This window comes from Triturus cristatus, chromosome 3_2 (assembly GCF_964204655.1).
Source record: "Triturus cristatus chromosome 3_2, aTriCri1.1, whole genome shotgun sequence".
Taxonomy (NCBI): domain Eukaryota; kingdom Metazoa; phylum Chordata; class Amphibia; order Caudata; family Salamandridae; genus Triturus; species Triturus cristatus.
In genome coordinates this window covers 72062160-72083589 of record NC_140584.1, presented here as the reverse complement: position 1 = coordinate 72083589, position 21430 = coordinate 72062160, and the positions used below count along the sequence as shown (strand labels likewise).

Here is a 21430-nt window from a genome sequence, read left to right as displayed (position 1 = left end):
GTTTTCCCCGCTCTTTTCCAGACACCAACTTGTCTACCAGGACAAAAGGTCATCCCCTCTCATGTGTGTCCCCCATTTGCCCTTCAAAGGCGTCTACCCTTTGAAGCTTGCATCTTTGATTCACACCCTGTTTGGCTTCCTGCCAGGCAGAGGTAAAACCTCTTTCAATGGCAGGCTTCTATTGTGTCCTTCCCTGGGAGTCATTCATACATCTCCCGCTGGCCAACAAACTTGGGCAACAAGGTGGCAAATTTCTAAAGTTGCCTTTTATTCAAACATACATTAAATTGGGCAATAAGTTCAGTTTAGTGCAACAATTGTTTTGATACCTTGATGTACCAACTTAAGTAGACCCATTCACAAGTTAGCACAGCTGAGTTGTCAGCGTGTAACCCTGTACTTGGCAGACTGGCTACTAGCCTTTCAACAGTAAAAATGGCAAATTTTGGTTTTTACTTTTAGGGCATATAGAAACACATGAATTTCTTTGGATTATATAGAACCCTGCAGTAGGGCTCGACAGACCTACCTAGGGGTGGCTTACATATATTAAAAAAGAAGGTCTGCACTTTATCGTTCTTTTAAATAGTTGAGTTAGAAGTTCAAAACTGCTCTATCTGTCTGCAGTGGCAGGCTCGGAGATGTTTTACTCTGTCACTCTCGTTGTGGCACAGTAAGTGCTGCAGTCTTTGAGGGATTCTTTAACCCTCGGGCCCTGTGTGCACTTTGTACTATATACTAGGGACTTCTAATTAAGTCAACTTATGCCAATTGGGTAAATGCTGATTAAACATAAACTTTTAAGGGTTAGTGCATTGGCACGAGGCCTGGTTAGCAAACCTCCATACACTCTTAGGGTAAATAAAAACAGCAGCATCAGTCCAAACCCTTGAGCATGATCATGCAAAATGAGGCATTTCCTTGCGTGATTGATAGGATGTTTTTCTCCCACTGGGAAATGTATTCTTGAAAATTTTCTATCAAGTGGAAAACCAGCATGAGTAAACCATAGGGCATAAGTGTGAATTTATTTTGTGCAAAGCAAAATAATTTCTCATGTTTAGAAACCCCTTTACTGTAAAACACATGGAATTGGGGCGGCCTACAGAACTTTCCCAAACTAGACAGGCACTTAGTACTGCCTTAAAGAGGAGCATTTACTTTTGTTTATAAAAATGAAAAATCTGCAAATTGATTGCGAATACTCACAGGCTTGTCAGTTTGTGTGTGTTTTTTGCAGGGCCAAATATCCTCCTTCCTCACCCCCCCCCCCCGAACACCTCTTTCCACTCCTAAAACTATAAATACGATGGTGCAAAACACCTCATGCTGGAAGCTTTTCAATAATTGCGAATGTACTTTGAAAACTCTCAGGACGGCAAATTTCAAATTGTAAATAGATTTTTTTTGTGCACCTAAGGCAGACTTTGCTGCGAAAGAAACGTCCTGATTTTGTCCATAGGTATGTAAGGTGTCTGAGGGAATAGGTGGCTAAGCAGATTTGTATTAATTTCAGTGCCCTTTGCAAGTAGCAGTCCCTTTATGTTATGCAATACATTCATAGATATTTCTGTGGTCACATTTGTTTGTGGGGCTGCACTTCCACCTTTGTTTATTATATCTAATCTTGATTAAAAACACACATTATTTAAAGAAAATGTTGTAATACAGAAATTGTCTTAAGAGGTTGGCAATTTTCGCTGTGCTCATAACTGTTGGGAAGCACACATTGATGACTGCACCCTTTTGTTTTGTTGTACACATACTCTTATCACCACATCCAAAATAGTGTTGCTGCACATTATCTAATTTCGATAACTTGTTTGTTACTGAAAGGTTAGTTGCATTTTGGTAAAATAAAGAAACATAGGCGCGGGGAGATAATGGATTGCTTAAGGTTAGAAATCATGCTTAAGTGGGGAAATTAGGTTTAGATCCCAACTCTTTGGGCCTCATGTAGGTGGCCTGGCATTTACCACTTCATAAATACCGAATCATACCGATTCGGTATTTATGAAGTGGTAAATGCTATGTAGGTATTCCTGCGGTAAAAATTACCGATTCGTAGAAATTCGGTAATTACCGAATCGGTATTTACCGATTCGGTAATGAGGCATACCTTCCCATTGATTGAATCAATGGGAAGGTATGCCTCATTACCGAATCGGTAAATACCGATTCGGTAATGGGGGGAACACAATCAAGGGTGGCAGGGTGTCACATTGACACCCTGTTGCACCCCTGATTCCTGCATGTGTGCACATGTGGCACACATACATGCCCTAAGGGCATGTATGTCTGTCACATTGCACACTTCTAAGCGCTTTAAAATGATTTTACACATCCATTCTTTATATACCACCAACTATTAGTTGGTGGTAAATACCGACTCCAGACAACACCCACACACTCCCCCTACATCTCATTTCTGTATTCGGAATTTACCGAATCGGTAAAATTACCGATTCGGTAATTTTACCGATTCGGTAAATTACCGAATACAGAAATGATCCCCCTACATAGCAAAAGCCTAAATACCGGTCGGTAACGGTATAATTACCGAAAATCGGCCGTTACCGACCGGTATTAGGCTACCTACATGCGGCCCTTTGTGTTTTACAGTCAAAAATGTTATGACTTATGTAGAGTAAAGCCAGTGATTGATTTGAGCCGATGAATTCCGGTGCTCAGCACTGGCACTTAATTGTCAACTCCAGCTCTGATGACAGTCTGCCACATGGTGGCGTTGTATGTTACATAGATATGTGCACAATATACATTGAAATGACTAATACTTGCCACCCAAACCATTCTTATTGCTTTGGGGGCCTGGAGTAGTCTGAATTGTAATGCTTGTAGGGGTGTAATGGTTAGTAGTTGTGTTATTACTGTTTTTGACAGCCCATTCTGGGGCAATGGGTGGTGCAAGTTGCACTGGCCTCCTGACAAACGGCAAATTTTTAATTTTGCAAATCTATCACCCAAAATGTGGCTGTAAGTGAAAGAAAAAAGATGATCAACACGCAATTGGAGAAAATTCTCATGGCAAGGGGTGGGGGGGGGTGGGGTCAATGCTTTTTTTGTTTTCAAAAAGAAAATCCTGCTTTGGAATTTTCTTTTTGAAGATAAAAGTACATTGAAAGTGTGCTGTATGACTGTAATGTTGATGGAGCTGTACGGCACACTTTTGTGCATTGACAGGATCTGCTAAGACAGCAGTACCTGCCCATATACAAGATGTCCGCTTTGGCTGTGGGCATCTCCAAATTTGGAGTACCGTTACTCTGTCAGTGCGATGAAGTAAAATACTCCATCTCCGTGACAGGGTAACTGCATTTTAAATAAGGCCCTTAATCACTAGACCAGAAAGGTTGATATTGAAGGGACAGGGCCAGATGTACAGATCATTTTTACAGTTGCTAACACACCGATTCAGAGGTTGTGACTGCAAATATGCTTCTTCTAATGTACATTGATAGTGCAAATGCATACAGATTCTCAATTTGAAATGGGCATGTTTTAGGCATCCCTTCCAAATTGTGAATTGGTATGAGATATATAAAGGTTTGGTAACCATAATCTAGTTGCAAAACATTGTAAAGTTAGTTAACTCATGAGTTGGGGTGGTAACCCTTTTCCACACCTAGCAAACCCCTCTCCTTTGTAAATGTAAACAAGCATTTGCAATGCAATAGGACTCGCATTACTGATAGTTTGAGGTATTGGCATTGCATTATTATTTGCAATGCCAATACCTCAAACTATCAGTAATGCAAGACCTAGTGCATTGCAAATGCCTGCGTAGAGAGCCAGGAACCAGCATTGTATGTCTCAGCGCAGTACCGCAAGCTGCTCCTAGAGGTCCCTAGTGAGTAAGGCACCAGCACTACATTTTTAGGTGCAGTACCGCACGCTGCTCCTAGAGGTCCCTGGGAAGCAAGGCACCAGCACTGCTTTTCTAGGTGCAGTACTGCAAGCTGCTCCTAGAGGTCCCTAGTGAGTAAGGCACCAGCACTGCTTCTCTAGGTGCAGTACTGCAAGCTGCTCCTAGAGGTCCCTAGTGAGCAAGGCACCAGAACTGCCTGTCTAAGTGCAGTACCACATGCTGCTCCTAGAAGCCCCTAGTGAGCATCATAAACATTTGGTCACATATGTTACTGCACCCTGCAGAAGATATGGTAAATCCACCCTACATATAATGCATTGCATGCAAGACAGTACCACGAGTACATTCAAATACCTATGTCCTTATATACAATTTGGAGCTTTGAAATGTGACAAAAGAATTATTATATCAATTACGGATTAGGTTGTACTCTATGTGGAGCTGATTAAGGGAAATTTATAGAAGGTATAATATAAATGTGAGATGTGCTAGCAAGTAAAGTAACCACTGCCAAGCTAGTTAAGGGCCAAGTGAGTGTCCTGTCTGGTCTTTAAGAAAATAGTACATTGAGGCTATAATTAAACCCTAGGGCGTAAAAACACATGTAACAGGGGTGTCCTCATAGCAGGTTACAAGAAGAGACAAGGCGGTACTAAGGAGGGACTACTAAGTCTAATGACCATTGAAAAGCCACCATTTACAAAGGACAAGGACAGGAGCCAATTAAAAAGGTGGGTGAAAATAGGGGGAAGCTTTATGCCCATATCCTGAATACAGTATGTCTCGAAGAGACATCGCAAGTGCTGCCAAGGCGAGACCTAGAATTGTTTGGCCTACTTCCCACAAGGTGAATTCTCAAACTATTTAAATAAAGATATCTTTTTATTTAAACTGAACTGCATATAAAAAACAAAACCTCTTTATTTAAAGGTAATCACAGACAGTGGTCTGCCAACCAGAGAATGTAATCGAACCTGATAATGTGACCATTGGCCTGGGCCACAATTTACTAACCCCCTCATGAATAATAATGCGATATGTCATATTGCGACCCACTCCAATTCTTGATTTTGTGAACTGGCCTATTAGTAAATATGTTGGTTCACAAAATCTAAATCGATGTGAAAAAAGTCGGAGCGCATTTTGCAAACACTTTTGCAAATCAACTCCTAGTACATCTGGCTCTAAATGAGTTCCCTGCGATATGATGGTTCGTAAAATAAATATAGCTGATTATCCCACTCTTTTGGTCTGACATAGAAACAGATTTTACTTTGCCTTCCTCGTTTATTAAAAAATAGGAATACAAATACAGAATTGCATACCTGCACAAGATGCCTTTGTGCCAGAACATTTTTACCATTAGTTTATTCACCTGTCATTCAGATTTTGCGTCCACGATCAACGCATACCGAGTGGTCCAATGGACCACTTGCAATGTGAGTGAAGTCATTTTACCTTATCACTCTTGCCCAATCCCCTAAAAAGAAGTGCATTGATGTGCAAGGACCGTTACTTTGCTAGTGCTTTCTTCATTCCATTCTCTATCAGTTGTGTATTTTTTTTGATTTTTAGTGATCATCTGTTAAAAAGCTTCTTGAAATTACAATAGTTCAAAGTTGATTATACTTTTTTATGCTCAAATAGAATGTAATTTTCGTTAATAGTTATAACAACGAAAAAGAGTTGTCATACCTGTTCTCAATACACTTGCCTGCTACAAAGCACCTATCCAGCTTAATACAAATATGCAACATGTGTTTTTTATTTATTTAATATTTTTGATCACAAGCATATGTCCAACACATTTGTACAGTGGCATATATTACTACTTTTTCTTTTCATTTTTGGTGGCAAATTGTACCAGCTTGAAAAGGCCAGACCTATTAGCTTTGCAATTCTTGCTCTGGTTCAATTTGTTTGTGCGTTGACCAGGGCTCCATGGCATTTTTAAATACAATACGCTGTTTGCAACAAGAAAATCCTGAAGTGTCATGATGTGGTCTTGCGGCTTTCTTCGTTCCTTCTTTTCTCAAATTGTTTTTCGTCTTGATTTTACTGTCCCTTCTCATCCCCATCTGATCCACACCTTCCTTTTCTTGATACCCTTTTCCTTTTTTACTTCTTTACCCTTACTTCAACCCTTCCTTTATGTCTCACCCCCTCTTTCAGATCTTATGTTATCTGTTATTCTCTCTCTTCGATTGGTGTTGTTTGCCATCCTATCCATTATTTGTCATCTTTACTACTTTTATTCCTTCCTTTATGGATTCCTTAAACCTTCCAAATTCTTCACATCCAACATTCTACTTTTACTCCCTGTACCCCTTTCATTTCTTGGTTCATAAGTATTTTCTATTCTTTCCTTCCTCTCATTTCATCTTTTGCCTTCTTTTGTTATTCCTCAATTTGTTCCCTTTTTCTTCGCTTCTCCTTTTACTTTTTCCCATCCCTTATTCCTTTCTTTCTGACTTATATTTTCTACCAGTTTATTTTCTTTTTTCCCTTCCTTTATTTATTTATTCATTCAATTATTTCCTTCTATGATTACTGAGTTATATCATATTTGTTACCCCTTTATTGTCTATTATTGCTTTCTCTGTTTTTCATATTTCTTCTCCCTTGATATCCTGCCTTTCTTCCATACTTTCCTTGTTTCTCTCATTTCATCCTGCTCCTTCTTTTTTTATGCCTTCCTTCTTTCTATTAATTATTTTTTGCTTCCTTCTTGCCTTTCTTTGTTCAGCAGGTGAAGTTCAGGCTTTCTATGAGGATTTGAATGGCCGCCAGTACATGAATGAAGTTTTTAATTTCAATGTTGACAAACTCTTCGACTTGCTCTTCACGGACTCCCCATTCCAAAAATATTTTATGGAGCAACGCAGATTCTCTGGTGCGTATAGTTCCTCAGTGAAGCATAGCGCTGAATAGAGTAGAATTGTTTAACAAATGTGTGAATGTTTGTGAGGCTACTGAAGCATTATTGTAGCATTAGCTCTTCAGAATGCTTAGGAGATATATAATTTCATTGTCACTAAATAACAATCATTCATAGTGCCACTGTGTCCTCATATATTCTACAAGCTCTGCCCGCCATGCTGTCATCACACATAGCACCATGCACTGTGAGTATTGTAACATAACTGCACCAATTACAGTATGGTTATTGCTTTGTGAAAGCATGCAGTGTTTCATGTTATGGGCTCATTGTGACATTAACATACAGACATTCAAATGGTACTGTTACTGTGGCATCATGACATTGATTATCATGTGGTGGGGTTATGGTGATATAACACTGATTTGCTGAAGCCATTGTGACATCACATAGAATAACATGTGAGGAAGTCGTCGTATCATCACCCTAGTATTATTGGTGGGGCAGCATTAAGGTAGGGGTGGAATGCTTGAATAAATCTCAGCTATTAGTAATTACTTGGTGTATCTCAGTACATCACTTTAAATTAGCCTTTGTCCTGCTCCAATAGGAGCAATCCAGCTTGGACTGTCAGGTTAGGTCGCCTCTGAAAAGTTACGTGTGGGTCCTGTGCTCACAAAAGCTTCTGCCTACTAATGAGTCCCAAATTGGCCAAAACTGGTCTGGTGTTGCTTGTGTTTCAGTTCGCAGGGAACCATACTTAGCAGTTTGGGCTGGACTGTTAATTTTGGAGCAGAACATATGCTGATTTGCATATGGCTCTCACCTGTCTGAGGTAAAATGGTGGTCAAAAAAAGATGAACAATATTGCGACCCGAATAATTACCAGTGGCCTTGATTAATTGAAACATTGCATCCTTCAAATTTATTTTCCTCAGTGAACCGGCCAAAATTTGATGGGTATGACCAGACGTAAGTCCTTAGGACTTATGCTGACCCCTCCTTGCGAGTCCCAAATAGGCCAGAACTTGCTTTCCCATTCAGAATGGACCTGGTCTGGCAGTTTGGTAAGGCTGTTCCTTTTGGGGTTTCGTCAGATATGATTTACATATGGCATGTTCCTGTCTCAGACGACACAGAGAAATAATTCAAGCATTCTACCCATCACTTTTTTATATGCCTCAAGAAATAGTTCCCTTTCCTGTAAGTGTAGGAAGCTGGCTCTTTATATAATGTACAAGAAAGAGCCCAGGTATTCCCTCATGAGTGGACAGGGGCTTACTCTAGCAATCCCAAAGTGCTCTTCTAGAGGGTAGTGTGAAACAGCCTTAGACTTAGACTTATCAGAGAGGAATGTTAGACATCTGCTATACATTCACAGTCAATAAATGGTACACATGACTCAATAAGGAGATCGACACCAGTTATGAAAATAACACCTATCTATATATATATATTTAGCCACCAGAATCAATACGATCGGTTAAGTTCTTTTCGAGATAGAAATATTTTTAAGTTTCAAAAATGGACACTTATTGCAATATTCATAGGTGTCAATGTTATCTCATAAGAGGAAACACAATAACTGCATACAAGTTCTTTGCAGTGACTTAAGAGACCAATCCTCAGGACTTAAGGTGAGTATGAGGCAAGGTCCAAGGCAGCACCAGAAGGTCACGTCCAGCGGCATTAGGGCGGCTGTGTGCAATGGTGCAATACAGCGTTGGGTGTCCAATGTTCGTCAATGGAGAGCTGTCCGGTCAAAATGAGGCTGTAGGTTTGGACTGGGAGGCCAGTCAAGCTGACCCAACATGAGGGCTCAGGCCTCATGAAACTCAGGGACATGGGGACACATTTGGTCCATTTCTGTTCCGGCCAGGATAGAGGGGTGCAGAGGTGTCTTGAGGCGTTGGGTTTTCGTCACCGTAGTCAGTCGCAGTAGAGGGGGCCTGCACACAGAGGCTGCTGGCGGTGGCAGGAAGTCCACAGTTGAATAACCCAAGGTGTGTTTTGGGTCTGGAGGGGCTGGGGATCACGCTGGCACCATTGGCCAACTTAAAGTAGAGCTATGCGGCTCGGTTGCAGTGGTGCTTTCCAGTGTTGGGTCTTTGCGGTACAGAGTCCTCTCAGTTCTTTTTTGGGGTGCCTGCAGTGGAACAGCTCCATTGCTCCACGGGAGTTCCTGAGTATTAGAAGATGTGTTTTCCATCCTCCCAGGCTGTGGAGGCTCAGCAGCTTGCAGGGTAAGATGACTTTGGTGCAATTGTCAATAATAGGCAAACGGGCCGACAGGGTTGGCGCCAAGTCAGTTGCTTCTGTTTCACTGCTTGGTTTTCGCAGCTCTTCGGTCCTTCTTCTTTTGGGTCGATAGAATCAGATTTCCTGGTGCCAGGGGCTCCCCTAAATACTGGTTTTAGGGGGGATAGGGGAGTGTAAGGTAGTAGCCAATGGGCTACTTACCGCTGGCGTCACTAAGCCCCCTTTAAGACTACTTCTCATGGGAAGTGGGCATAACCATGTCCCAAAGTTCTTAAGTTTGCAGTCACAAAGATGGCTGACATTGAAATCTCACATTCACTTCAGGTAGTCCAGGAAGCCAGACTTGCATACCAAAGGCGGTGGGCTCTCTTAAGCCCCCTTCCTTAGAATGCTAGTTCACAGTTCATCCTGTGGGAGGGGGTGTAAACACCATCTGCCCAGGCAGGCTTTGTTCCTGTCCTTGGGGTCAGAAATGTGTCTGTGGTTGCAGGCTGGCTAAGACCAGTCGCTCAGCATACTAGTAGTTGATAGGTTTTCAGGGGACCTCTAAGGTGCCCTTCGTGTGCATGTATTAATATATCCATCACTGGAATCAGTGTGTGTTTATTCATACAAGAATTTTGATACCAGACATCTTTGATTTCAGTAAATCCGTCATGTAGATTGGGAACTCGTTTTCACCAGTGTTCAGCACATGTACTAAAAATGGCTTCCCTGGTTACTTGTACTGGCATCAATCAAACTGACCAGCACAGGGGCATATCTTTCCATGCAGGTATGTCCACACATGTAGTATGGTGCACCCTGCCTTAGGGCCTTAGGCCTGCTGTATGGGTGACTTACCTTTTCTGCATGCACGGTTTGAGGGCATGACACACAGGGATGTGTGCCATGTCGTGTTTTCACTTTTGTCTGCACCAAGACATGCAGCCTGCAATGGCAGTCTGTATGTGTTTGGTGAGGGGTCCCTCAGTGTGGCACAATACATGCTGCAGCCCTTAAGGGCCCTCTTTAGGATCCTTGCCCTGGGTACCAGGGCTACCACTTACTAGGGACTTAGAGGGATAGCTAAAGGTATTGATGATTGGGGATAACATTGTACAATGTTGGGAAAGATCTAACACTAGGGACCTGGTTAGCAGGAACCCACTGCACTTCCAGTCAAAGTTGCATGGAATATCACGCAAAAAGTAGGGGCACTTTCCTACTGTAACAAAGACTTATTGCTCTGATTCCAGACTAAATTCAATCTGAGTTTCAATTTAGTACATCTTTTTGCTACCTACATGGACTGAACTGCATTTCATACCTCTTTCCTTCGAATATGTATTTTATTAGAGTTTTCTGGCATTTTGGGTAATTAAGTATGAAGAATTCAGTAGAAAAATACATTTGTTTGATAATACAGACTTGTCATTCTTTTCGTAGGTAGTTCATCATTGTGCAGGCATTTTAGTCCAATATGTATATTTGTGAGGAGGTAGTTGAAGTGTTGTATGAGATTGTAATAGTGGAACCCTTGTGGCTCTGTGATGTGACGTAAGCATTAGAGCATACTGAAGTGCATGCAGGTTTAGACTGATGAGTTTGCAGTTGTACGCAGAGAAATAAAGATGTGTTATACTAAGCTCCATGTGTGGCATAGTCATTGGTGAGTAGTTATGCTGGGGCAGACGCTACAACTGGTGATGAGAAGGGATTAGGGTCCTTATGGGTTGATCCTGTTACTGCTGTTTTCCCCTCAAAGAAGCTTTTTAAAGAAATCTATTGGTGTAAGATTAAGGAAAAGAGATTAGCAGCTGCTCTGGGTGGCCCCATGACAGTATTATTCCTTGTCATCAAGGATGTCCCCACTTATGATGAATATTGGGACATCATAACAAAGCCATCTGATCGCAAATTGTATCATCAGTTAAGAGTTGGCTCCCTCCCATCTTCGTGGGGTAACGAGTTCATGGAATCTATGTGGCAGTGATAAATGTCCCTTTTGTGTGGAGGAGGTAGAAACTGCTGATCACTTCCTTTTTTGTTGTCCAATGTACACTCAACCTAGATGTGTATGGCTAAGCCTGTATGCCGTTCACTGGGAACAAGATCAGCACAGGTTGCCAGTCGAATCCTAAAATCTGACACCACTAAGTATATTGCCATAGGGGTATCTAAATTTGTTAGTTGGGCTTGGTCAATTCGGACCCGTAATTTGAGTTTATAATTCAGTAGTACACATAATGTTGCAGGTGGTTTAGCATATTGTTCATTATATTATGAAATTTGTTCTTATTTTTTTTTTTTTAGCGGTTATTGATTGCATCAGTCGTGAGTCTTTGTATTGTATTTAATAACTTTTTATTTTGTTTTTAGTATGTATTTATTTATGGATTTTATGGACTATACTAGGACAATTTATTATGGATTTTGTTTTATATGTATAGCATGTCTTTTATGATATAAATTGAAATAAAGACCTTTTGACTGACTGAGAAGGGAATGAGTAACCCAAAGTTCGACATTGCTCTCCCAGAGAGTTTGCCATGGTCCAGCAAACTGTTCGTGCGTGCCATGTGTGCCTCCGTCGAAGTGCGGAATTAACGTTTGACATATCTGAAGTCAAAGCGCAGCCCCAATTCCGTGTAAAGCATTTGAAGTTAATGAAAGCTTCACTGAGAAGTCTGTACACCGGTGGCCGAAAATCTGCTTGGACGCCTCAAAGTAAAGTACTGCGCTAATCTGTTTCTCAAAGGCATACATTCGGATTATAGACGGATGCAACCAGGTTTTGGAAGAACAGCAAATTGCAAGATAACCCTGTGAACAGAAGTGCTGCGAGGCATAGATCATTCAGGTTTCAGACAACACAAAGGGGCGACTAAAGGCAAACTTATACAAGAAACGGTCTTCTGCTTACCTGTACGAATTAAAAAGTCACATCATGCCACAGCGCTGGAGGGAGTGACCCCAGAGGGAGCTCCCGGGGTTGTTCTTGCAGAGCCATCCATACCCAAAGCAACACCCCCACTAGAGCTGCCGAGAGGGGCTCAGAACAACTCCAAGGATCTCTGAAGTCCAGGCAGCCGAGAGTGTCGATCTGAATCGTGACATTTTGCTTTCCCAATGGAGACTAAGAAAGGGGTCAAGTTTTTTGCCACTATCAAAGATTATCCAGAGGCCAGCAAGTTGCAAGGCCTCAGAGATGGTTTGCATAAACAAGATCATCAAGCAGCGTCGGAAAGAACTCTACTCTCCACATCAGTAAGTTCCAACAATGGTTACAATGCCGCGGCCTTCTTGAAGCCACCACCGCCATTCGATACTGACAAAAAGCTGAGTATTGGCAACAGATGGACTGCCTAGATAAAGAAATTTGATGATGTCATTGATGCGATTGAAGAAGTAGATAAGATGAAAATTATCAAGTACCTCAAGAATCTTGCGGGTGACAGTGTAAAAGAAGTCATAAAGAAAATGCTGTGAGCTGACAAAATTACATACAGTCATATCAAAGCTGCCTTGAATCTCAAATTCAATAAAATACCAAATGTGGATTACAAAAGGTACACCTTCAGTCAAGAATGACAGAAAGCCGGTGGGACCTTCGATTTATTTGTTGAGAAACTGGACACGCTCATCAATCACTGTAAGTTCAATTAATTTAATGATGAGGAAGCTATACGCCTTAGAGTGATTGACAAATGCATGTCAGATTTGTTCAGAGGATGAATGCTGAGAGGAACTCTTAGTCTGTAGCAAGTTCTAATGGCTGCCAGAGGTGAACAGTGTGCTGACAGCCAAGCTGCTGACATGGAGGCCGGAGGTACCCAGAGTGAGTCATTCATGAATGTTAAAAGTAACCCAAAGGCCGAAGGACACAGAGTGAATTCTCCACAGAAAAATGCGTTTTGCTCCAGATGCAGATTTTCATTTCTACACAAAAGTAAATGTCCCGCTATTGATCAAATCTGCAAAGGCTGTGGGAAGGAGAACCATTTTGTAATGGTTTGCAAGGCAAAGGAAAAGGTAGTGTGTCCCGGTGCGAAGACCAAATGGCCTCATGACCGTTCCAGAAGCGACTTTCTAGGCACTCAGATAAGGCCAAGTGACTATATCAACTGTGGCAAGTTGACACCAAACTAAATCGATCGACATCTAAATCTACATCAAACAGTTCTTCCATATCAATGTCAAGTGAAAGTGAAGAAGATGGTTGTGCCATGTCAATGTTTACCTCAGAGAAACGTACGCATGTTGGACTGGCTGCATGTGAGGAAAAATACTTGTCCAAGAAGAGTCGACATGACACAGCACCAACGTCATTTAAACATTGTCCGAAAATCACATTAAAAGTCAGAGGTTGCTCGATACCTTTCATTAATGATAGTGGTGTATCAGTAAATATTATGCCTGGTGAGAAATATAATGAGCTGTCTCCATTCCCCCGACTTGCGCCATCTAAAATGAAAGTGTATACGTGGGCTGCATCAACGCCACTAAAAAGTCAAGGTTCATTTGTAGCAACAATGAAGCATAAGAAAACAAAAGTACATGCACCCATTCATGTGCCAAGGTACGGGGTCAAGCACCTGTGCACTTCGCACAGCTGTGGATATGGGACTGATATTCATGAACTATAACATGAATGCTCATCACGAAATAGTAAGTCAGTTCCCTTCTTTGTTTCATGGGTTGGGAAAACTTAAAGTCCATTAATGAGGACGTCAGTCCTATTGCTCAAAGACACAGACAAATTGCCTTTCACGTACAGGAAGCTGATAAAAACAAACTTTGACTCAAACTTGATATAATTGAGCGTTCCACTGGTCCAACTCCAATGGGTTTCTCCCATTGTGATAGTACCTAAAAAGAACAGTGAAAGAGTTGTACTCATCTGCGTGGATATGCGTCAAAAGAACAAGGCAATTGAAAGAGAATGACATACTGGTCTGCACATTGCCGACATGATTATACAATTGAATGGTGGGAAAGTATTCTCTTGCATTGATCTGAACAAAGGATATCGTGAGTTGGAACTCAACGAAAATTGCAGGTGCTTTACAACCTTTTCTACAGATTTTGGTCTGTTCCGTTATAAAAGACTAAGATTTGGTGTGTCATCGCTTAAGGAGCTATTCCAAGATGTAATTCGACGTACCATACAGTTTGTCATGAATGCTCTCAATTATTGTGATGACATATTAGTTTCGAGCTACACAGAAGGAGCACGTCAAAGCTTTCACGCAAGTGTGCCAGTTGCCCGCTGATGCCAGTTTAACTTTGAATGCTGATAAATGCGAGTTTCATAAAACAAAGTAAATATTCTTTGGCCATTTCTTTTCTGATGGGGGCATGACACCCGATCCAACTAAAGTGCAAGTGTTGTCAACTGTCAGTCCCCCATGTTACGTTGATTGCTTGGCATGGCCAGTTATTGCTCTAGATACATATAAGACTTTGCCACTGTCATTGCGCCATTAAGAGACGTGACGAAAAAATAATGTTTCTTTTCTCTGGTCACATGAACGCAAGCAGAGCTTTCAGAAAATCAAACAAGCTGTTTAGAATGCTACTGAAATGGGAATACTCTAATCCAGAGATTCATACTGAGGTATTGTTGACGTTAGCCTGGTCGGATTAGGCGTCATCCTTGCACAGCACAGCAGACACCCAAATGCAGATGTATTGTGGCATATGCAAGTCAAAGTTTGTCCCAAACTGAACATGCTTATTCACAAGCTGAGAAAGAAAGCTCAGCAGTGGTGTGGGCTTGTGAACATTTCGACATATTCTTGTATGGGATGCCCTTCACGCTTGTGACAGATCATCAAGCATTGTTGACTATCTTTGGCAATCCAAAGGCAAAAATGCCTCCTCGCATTTGTCAGTGCTCAAAATTTGGGGGGGCCAATTGATGACCAGTGCAAACCCAAAGCATTTACAACAATGGCCTCCTATTTTTGACGTCCTCTGGATCTTTGCCATTGTGATACACTGGAGTTGTAATAAATTGCTTTAGAAATAGTCATTAACTTTCAGTATCCTAATGTTCAGTCAATGATGAGAGGTTTGGTATTGTTGCAAAGCTTTTACTCTCATTAAGAGATTAGTATTAATTTTCTTGTTTTTATTCAGATTAGTCCAATAAGGAATTATCAAAAAAAGGTTTTGTTTGAGTCGGCATAAAATAGACAAAGTGTTTCATGAAGGAAATAGTCCCTATCTTAATCTAAGAGTCCTAACCTAAATAAGAACCCAGAAAGAGTTCTTTTGGAAAAAAGCAAGATTCTGGAGCAGCTTAGTTAGTCAAAGAAGGAACCCCCCCATTAAGAGTAGTTCCTGAAAAGTCAGACAAGTTCCCCAACAAGTTGCAGTAGCAACTGTTAGAAAATCAAAAGAAAATTACCACAGCAGTAGCTATGATCAACATCAGGAGAAAGTCTCCCTGCAAAAGGGTCAGAGTAAAAGGGAAAATAACCGTTAGCTGTTGCCTACAGCAATCTGGGCAAGAATCAGAGAAAACGATGCATAAAGCATAGAGGAATCGAAGCATAGGGTTGCAATGGAAAATATATATAATCTCTAGCTCGAAACACATATATATGAAAACATAAAACATTATTGCAACACTCAGCACAGTTAAGGTGAGCAGTTATCGCAAAGTTTCTAAATGTCTCGCACTAGATACGAAGAAAGGTTCTCTTGAGAACCTTTGCATGCCGTTTTCTGTTAGCTGTTGTCAGTATACCATTGTGTGGACAAAGGGCTAGTCTAAAGCAGCAACACATTTCTATTAGTAAACTCTTGATTAGATCATGCAAAACAATATCTTCGGTAAGCTTAACATTACTTGTATTGTTTAGTGAAATGAGGAAATGATATGGTGTGACCAAGCAGATAAATACATTTCTCTTAATGCAGTGCATTTTAAAGTGATGAATGATTTTACAGTCAGATGAATAGGTGAGCAGTTTCTAAAAGGCATTTTATTCTATGTCAAACAGAAATCAAAATACATTTTCAAGCCTAGTTGTAGAAGCACATTAGATATGAGGGCATACTACTTTATTTAAGCTGCACGTTTGTTTTATACGTTCAGGAAAGCATCTTCTCCTTCGATTTAAAGCTGCATGCTTTCCTTATCATTTTTTTTTAAAGCTTTCTATGTTTTTCTCTATGGGTATGACGAGGTTAAACACATTTTCTAATGTTGGGCCCATTTTCTTCAATGTTAACCCAGGTCAATTTTCATGAAAAATTTTGAATTTATCAGTTCCTTCCTTTTGATGATTTTTAAATCCTCACTCAATAAGGTTTAACATGCAAATTTTTTTCAGAATGCACATTCGTCAAAAATTGAGTCCTGTCATTTTCTTTTTATCCCCCTATATTTTAGAGATTTCATGTACTCATCATGTATAATGTCATACATTCCCATATCCCTTTCATTTTCTTTTTTTGAATATTTCTTTATTGATTTTCAAATAAACATACAGAACTCTGTCTACAGTGGGAGTAGACCATATCGCATAGCAGCAATATAACATATAACCCTGTAATAACGTTAACAGTAGCATGAATGCAGTAACAGTACAGAGTTCAGTACTACCCCGTACATTCAATACATTAAGTATTCAGGAGAAAAAGTTGCATTTGCAAATATTGCAAACAACAGTTAAATAGAGTGAGAGTCTTTGTGTGCATTTTGCGTCCATCTTTTTCCGAGTGGGTAGCTACGGACCTTTGCTGTGCATGTACAGGGTGAGGATGTGGCATAAGAGCGCCAAAGCATTGACGGATCTTGAGTATGCCCTATGTGGGGGCGTGATGTTAGGGGGTGGGGTGGAGGGTATATCCGGGTGACAGGGCAGTTTCCAGTGAATTGTGTCCCCCACCTAATGGCCATTCCTGCAGCAGCACACTATAAATCCGGCAGTCATTTGGGAGTGCCTGTTAGCTTCGTCTTAATTGCCGTAAGATAAGCTTTCCAATTTGGGGGGATGGTTGTAATTGGGTGGCCTGGAACGTTCCCATGGGAAATCTCAAGATTGGCTATGAGGGCTCTACGCAGGTCACCCAAGCCACATTTGAGTGGGAGGGGCTACATGCGACTTCCAGCACTAGCTAACCTCCGCTTAGCTATCAACAATGCCAGATCCAAGAATTTATTTAGGGTGTTACGTTTTGCCGTTCGTGATATGATACCTAACAGAAAGTGTGGGCCGTCCAGCGCAATCATCTTGCCTGTGACCTCAGTGAGTTTGTCGGCTATTGCCTCCAAGTAAATCATCAATCGCAGGCACGACCACACCATGTGCATCAATGTGGCCTCAGTGTCGTCATCTGTGCAAGTCTGTGGGGGTGTAATATGTGTGGTGGAGATAATTAAATTGTGTGTATTTGAGCCTAGCGTTTATCAAGATAATCTTTGGGATTCCCAAACACTGATCCCATTGTTTGTCAGTTAATGTTGTTGAGAGTGCGCCATCCCAATAAGCCTTGAGCACCGTGAAACGGTGCGTTCCATCCTGTTGTATTGAATTGTACAGCATTGTTCTTGTCAGAGCCATGTACGAGTAGTATTTGAAAGAGTCTGGATATCTTAGGCTCATTGTGTTTCCTGCCCTATACCTTGTGTAATTGGTGTGTGAGAGATGCATCAAGCTTTTGAACGTACAGAGGATCAAGTCAGAGAATAGGTCTCCCCATGAGGTAACACCCGTCCTTGTCCAGTCTGCCACTTCCGGACGAGGGCCCAATGTCTTACAACCAGGCCTCACCCAAAGAGGTTGCATCAGACAGGTTAAATTGTTTTTATAAGCTTTTACACTATCTATAGGTTCTGCTTTGCTTGTAAGTTCATGCTTTCTATCTAGGGTACTCTAGAAAGTACTAAATCATGATTAGAATAAGAGTATTCAAAATGTCCTTATCTATAAACTAATGATAGAAAATACTACAGGAAACTGCATAAGACAGAGGTATGTGAAAGTATGTATCCTCCTCAGAAACCGAGGTAGGTAAATGAGCACAAACATGACAATCCTTTACATCCATAGCATTAGTGTACTCTTTAACTAATCTAGAATAAAGGTTGGTAGTATATTCGTCCTTTTTTATGCCTTTAAACGCATAACTAAAAGAATTTCCTCTTATGTCAATGTGTATTAGTATAATTCTTTGCTTTGAGTTTTGACTCCGGTGTCAGGTAAAACCCCATTAGTACTATAGTTATAATTTTAACTGTTAGTACCAAATCAATCCCAGGATATATTTACACTTATTTCTAATACAACACATTCTCTATGAGTCAACCAAAAGCTTAGTTCAGTAGTTTTAGTGAATGGCTTCTTTGATACAGTTAGGATATTTTGTTTTTTTCTCTTTCTGCAGTTCAGATTTCCAAATAGACAAATCCTTAAACCTCCTCTGTGTTCTTCTTCTAAAACATCATCCCTAACTCGTCTGTAGCTTTTTCCCAGGCCTAGGTTAGTCTTCTGTAAAACTGTTAACTAAAATAATAAACCTATCAGGGATAGTTCAATTTCTTTACTCACTGTCTTTTCGACTTCTTTTACTTCAATTTTGTTTTCTTTGTTTCAGATATCTTTTGGATATCAGGATGACTAATAGTTCAGGATTCACTTTGCGCATGTCTACTAATGTAACATTCAGAGCAGTGTTCACGTAATAGAACCATTCAGGTTCAGAGTATCTGCGACAAGGCGCTTGTGCTTATTTGTATCTCTGTATTACTTGTTGATTTGGATCTATACCACTTTCGGTGTCTGGCTCATCTTCTTCAGGTATAATCAATGAGATGCGAGCGATTAAGATACTCCTCCTTGGGTTCTTGTGTTCATAACTTTTTGGCGACTCTGTTTGTCGATTTGTTTTCCTTACTCCAGTGCTTGTTCCTTCACCTGTGTCATTTAAGTCTCCTTGCACCACTGCTTGAGCACTTTCAACCTGTATTTCGATATCTGCTTCACTTTCGTTAGAGATCACAGTGCCACTTTGTGTCAATTCAGGCACTTGCATTTGTCTCTCTGTTTGCTGATATTTACTCCTTTCTTCTTTTAGTGGCTGGACTGGCACAGGTGCTGCTGGTCTGGGTGGTCTCTCTTCTGGCAGTGCGACCACCAAAGCTCTTCTTTTAGGATCAAATACCAAGGGCACTTCTTCTGGATTGCTCATTCTTTCAGTGTGTGAAGCATGAATCCCAATTTGCAACCCCACCACACTTAACAGCAGTATTCGTAGACAAGATCACTTGAAAGGGGCCTTTCCATCTGGGTTCACGTCAAGTCTTTTGAACGTCCTTTTTGAACATGACCCAATCTCCAGGAATTGAGACCATGGCATGTTTCTTGGTGGAAGTCTGGTGTGGCCGCTGATACCTAATGAGAGACAGAATGAACCACATCAGTCAGTTCTTTACAGTAATCCAAGACAATGTCGTATGTAGTATTGACATGGGCATTTGCAGGTACGGCAGGTAGTCTCATCTCCCTGCTCATTAGGATTTCATGTGGTGATAGTCCTATTATCCTGTCTGGGGAACTTTGAATGCTCATTAACACCAAAGGTAAAGCATCTGGCCACTTTAGGGAGGACGAAGCACACACTTTTGCCAATTTGGATTTGAGGATGCCATTAATTTGTTCCACAATGCCTGATGATTGTGGTCTGTAACTGCAATATTATCTTTCCTAAATCTGTAATACTGTACAGATCACATAAATCCCTTCATTATTAAAGTGTGTTCCTCTGTCTGACTCGGGAGAAGGTGGCATGCCGTACCTAGGGATCAGTTCTCCCAATATTAGCCATTTCTTCTCGTCTGGTAGGCTTCCAGCCATCTAAAAAAAATAGACAGTCACGAGGATATATCTCAACGTGTCATGTACAGGCATCTCGATAAAATCCATTTGCATTCTATTAAAAGGACCGCCTGATCTCCCTAGGTGTGTCAAAGTGACATGCTCTTTTCCTTGCATTTAGTTGCTGGCATATTACACATATGGCAGATCTCTTCTGCAAACAGTTTGAACCTGGGGTTGTACTAACTCTGTCTGAATAGTCTCACCATGGCATCTCTCCCCAAATGTGTTCCATGTAATACTATTGTGTCATTGGAAACAAGAAGCTATCGGGCAACACTGGCATCCTGTCAGCTGACATCCAATTACCATTTGCATCTTTCTTACATACTCCTCTTACCCATCTATTCTGTTCTGCCTCGGACACATTTCCCGTACTCATTTCAGTTTGTCCCATGTGTCAGTGAGTTTCATCAACATGGCAAATGAACTCTCTCCCTTAGATTCACATATGAAAGCTTCTATAAAAGAACAAGCTAACAGTGCGCAATACCTTGCTACTGAATCAGCGTACCGGTTGCCCATGGCAACGTATCCGCTTCCATTTTGGTGACCTGGACATTCAATGACAGCAATTTCTCCTGGCAATTGTAATGCTTTTAACAAGTTCTTGACTTGGCGCCATTCCGTATTGGCATTCCTGCAGAAGTAAGAAAACCGCGTTGAGACCATAGCTGCCCAAATTCATGGACTTTCATTTTTGCAGTTAAACTGCAGGCTCTGGTGAGGGCAATTAACTTGTCAACTTGCGGGAGAATAATGTTTGAAGCCATAATGCTGCTATAACATAATGTATGGTGCACACGGCATGTGCTGCTCTCAGTGTACCATCGTTTCCTCTTAGGCATGATCCAACCACAAATAACACATGGTCGGGCTCAATTAGAGATTAATCCTTAATTTTGGGACGGGGTCTGGTGCACAATTCTGTGACATCTAGGCAATCGTGGTCATATTCATCACATTTATCATCAGTTTCAGTTAACGGGCAATAATGTTGAAGGATTAAAGATTCTACAACTTTTTAATGTGAAATTGTCTGCGTATAAATTACTCTGCTCATAATGGGTCAATCTGTTATGAGTCATGTACTGCGTTTTAGTTCTTTTCAATAGCTCCACAGAGTGTGGGACCATAACAGTTAACTATATTTTCACTCATCTCCAAACTAGTACTTACTGTGGCTACCGCTTTTAGGCAACCGGGGAGACCTGCCGCTACAGGATCAAGTGTAGTGGGAAAATAAGCTATAGGCTTTCAAGCTCCACCATGCATTTGTATCAACACTGAGAGAGCCCGCCCATCTCTCTTGCTGCAAAATAAAGTGACATTTTTCATATAATGAGGCATTCTTAGTGCTGGGGCACAACCCAATTTTTCTTTCAGTTCTAGGAATACTTTTGTACATTTGTTGTCCCATGGTATCGGATTCGACACATGTGTCAACCTCAGTAGAGGTTTTGCCTTTATGAAAATGTTTGGTATCCATTGTCTGGAGTAGCCAATCATTCCCAAAAACATTCTGAGTTCCTTTTG

The 21430-nt window shown here is 41.0% G+C and overlaps 1 protein-coding gene across 6 annotated transcripts in view; it reads left to right on the top strand.

Moving 5' to 3' along the window:
- GRAMD1B (GRAM domain containing 1B) overlaps nucleotides 1-21430 on the top strand; it is a 950052-nt gene that overhangs the window by 845898 nt on the left and 82724 nt on the right. For 4 of the 6 annotated variants that reach the window (XM_085647255.1, XM_085647257.1, XM_085647258.1 and 1 more), the window contains one exon: nucleotides 6633-6779. In XM_085647255.1, coding sequence (XP_085503381.1) covers nucleotides 6633-6779 — 147 coding nt within the window. The remainder of the gene's footprint in view (nucleotides 1-6632; nucleotides 6780-21430) is intronic. The other 2 variants (XM_085647254.1, XM_085647256.1) reach the window with 1 other exon arrangement.